Source organism: Ranitomeya variabilis, chromosome 7 (assembly GCF_051348905.1).
Source record: "Ranitomeya variabilis isolate aRanVar5 chromosome 7, aRanVar5.hap1, whole genome shotgun sequence".
Lineage (NCBI taxonomy): Eukaryota > Metazoa > Chordata > Amphibia > Anura > Dendrobatidae > Ranitomeya > Ranitomeya variabilis.
Window position 1 is genome coordinate 15,930,720 of NC_135238.1, and position 2,779 is coordinate 15,933,498.

The 2,779-nt window shown below is 38.3% G+C and overlaps 1 protein-coding gene across 1 annotated transcript; it reads left to right on the forward strand.

Moving 5' to 3' along the window:
* The first annotated feature begins 1,585 nt into the window (after positions 1-1,585).
* Positions 1,586-2,539, forward strand: LOC143786165 (olfactory receptor-like protein DTMT). Its single transcript, XM_077275455.1, has one exon. It carries the CDS (start codon positions 1,586-1,588, stop codon positions 2,537-2,539), a length of 954 nt encoding a protein of 317 aa, XP_077131570.1.
* The last annotated feature ends 240 nt before the right edge of the window (positions 2,540-2,779 follow it).

Sequence of the window (2,779 nt, forward strand, 5' to 3'; positions counted from 1 at the left end):
TCGTATCAGACCTCTTTCTTCCATTGCTCTATGGTCCAGCATGGCCACGCTGAGTGGTCTGTGACTACACAGCTCCATACACAGCAAAATGTGATGTCCAGTGTGTGTTCTGATCCCTTTTTTCATGGCTTTTCCGTTCATTTCTAACTGGGATTGGAAAAGACAAACTTACTTTTGCTCTACAAAGATATCAATGACACCTGGGTGTCCACGATTCTGTCACTAACTCCATGATTGTCGTCCATACCTTACTACTTTGGTAGGTTACACTGCATTCTGGAAACAACCAAGACCTGCCATTTTGTCTGTTCTCCATGCTAGTCTTCTGGCCTTCAAAATTTGGGGGAAAAAATCATTCTATCCTAACACTTGCCCATTTTTCTTGCTTCCATCACATTAACTTGAAGAAACAACAGTTTACATGTGTCCTATGATATTTCAACCCCTAACTGGCGTCATTGAAATTTTCAAGGCTTACCTGTCCATGATTTTGAGGTTCTAGATGGTGGGTTCATACCAAGTATAGAACATCTCTAGCTTGAATTATGGGTTAGAACATTATATTACTGACCAATGATGACCACTATGGGACAGGGCTGTGACACAACCTCTTATTAACTTTCATGAAAAAAAAGGAAGCAGACAAGGATTTATTCAATCTGTTTTGGACATAATTAAACATATAGTTCTCATTTGGTGCAAAAAATTCAAATGGAATATAAAAGTCTTGTTCATCTTGAGAGGATATATCTTTCCCAATCTTGATATTATAGGATGCAAACTTCGAGACAAAGTGGTTATATATCAACACTGCCAGAGGTCCAATATATGGTGAGAGACCAAAATAGATGGATGCAGTTTTTATTTGTCAACGCATTTCGAGGTATTCATACTTCTTCATCGGGACAAACCACAATGATCAGTGTGATGGCATGACCACGATCATTGTGGTTTGTCCTGATGAAGAGGTATGAATAGAAATAAAAAACAAATTTATTTTTTTTTTGGTCTCTCATTGTATATTGGACTTCTGACAGTGCGGATTTATAACCACTTTATCTCCAAGTTTGCATCCTAGCATATTGGTGGATCTGCATCAGCCGTTTCGAACAAGCTAACAAAGGGGTTGTGACTGTCACAACCCCACCAGGTGAGCAAATCCCATTTTTACCAATTCCCTTGTAAACTGGATAAGACCCTATAGCTCTTACTGTCGTTCCAGCTTTCATTTTATTCAATCTTGATATTATGTGATAAGGACAGTCGCGTTCTTGAGGGTTTTCAATCTTTCCATGGAGGTTCAAAAACATTATAGAGTAGAAAATGAAGTTCTAAATGTGTACACACACCCATTTCAAGATTTAAGGGAACCAATCGAAGGGGGTGGGTGAATGATTACATTACATACAGGTGTACACTGAAACAGTAGCTGCATTTAATCAGATCTATTGATTGCCTTATTAGTTATATTAATATTGATAAGATTTGTTAGAAGTTGAAATCATTGAATGTTTTTTACTCTTTTTTACATTATTTTTCACAAGTTTCACGGGATAAATCCAAAGAGATGATATTATATCCTTCCATGGAGAACTACACGTCTGTTCCTAGAGAATTCCACATTTTGCCGTATTTCCATAATTCTGACAGATCGCCGCTCGTATTCGGGATGTTCGCGATGTTCTACTCGCTTGGAATCCTCATGAATGTGCTGATCGTTAGTCTGATCTATGTGGATGAGAGGCTGCACAGCCCCATGTATCTGTTCCTCTGTAACCTCTCCTTAGTGGACATGTGTTATACGACAACTATCATCCCAAAACTATTGCATATACTTTCATCTGGAAATTACAAAGTGTCCTTCTGCAAATGCTTCACCCAGATATTTTTCTTCTTCTTGGCTGCTGGGACAGAAGATCTTCTGCTGTTCACAATGGCCTATGACCGGTACGTCGCCATCTGTAAGCCCCTACATTATCATACTATATTGAGTAAAAAAGTCTGCTTCACCTTCATGGCCGCCATGTGGTTTATTGCATCCTTAAACTCATGTTTGATCACAATACCGACCTTGAAGATGTCCTTCTGTCGTTCCACCACAATCCACCATATCTATTGTGATGCGAAAGCTTTAACGAAGATCTCATGTGCTGGCAAAGAGTTATTTTATCTGGTGATTTATTTTGAGTTATTATTTTTTGGACTTTGTCCATTTTTATGCAGTTTGACATCTTATGCAAAAATATTACAGGTTATATTTCGTATAAAATCCAGGGATGGAAGAACAAAGGCTTTCTCCACCTGCTCTTCCCATCTCATCGTCATCATGCTCTACTACGGAACAGCGGCTTTGGTGTATTTATTGCCAACTACTAGATACTCTGATATTCTGGATCAGATCTTCACTTTGTTATATGCCACAGCCACGCCAACGCTAAATCCACTGATATATAGTCTGAGGAATAAAGATGTGAAGCGGGCGGTGATGAGACGGCTGCAACTAAAGGGACAATCCACCTTCAAAAACGCCATAGACTAATGAACTGCCTAATCGCATTAAAAATGCCTAAACACTTCAGAACTTATATTGTAAAGATGTTTCATCTGACTACTGGATGAAAAAATCCAATACAACTGGTTTAGTTCCAGACAATGATGATTTTGTTTTATCGGACGGACAAAACAGTTGTTCATTGTTGAATTTCATTTCATGAATGTTCATTATGCTTGAAATTATTGATTTCTAACTTACAGGAAAGATATATATCTTGGTACCGTG

Excerpts from the sequence above, each read along its gene's own strand:
- LOC143786165 (XM_077275455.1), top strand. The coding sequence starts at position 1,586 with ATGGAGAACTACACGTCTGTTCCTAGAGAATTCCACATTTTGCCGTAT.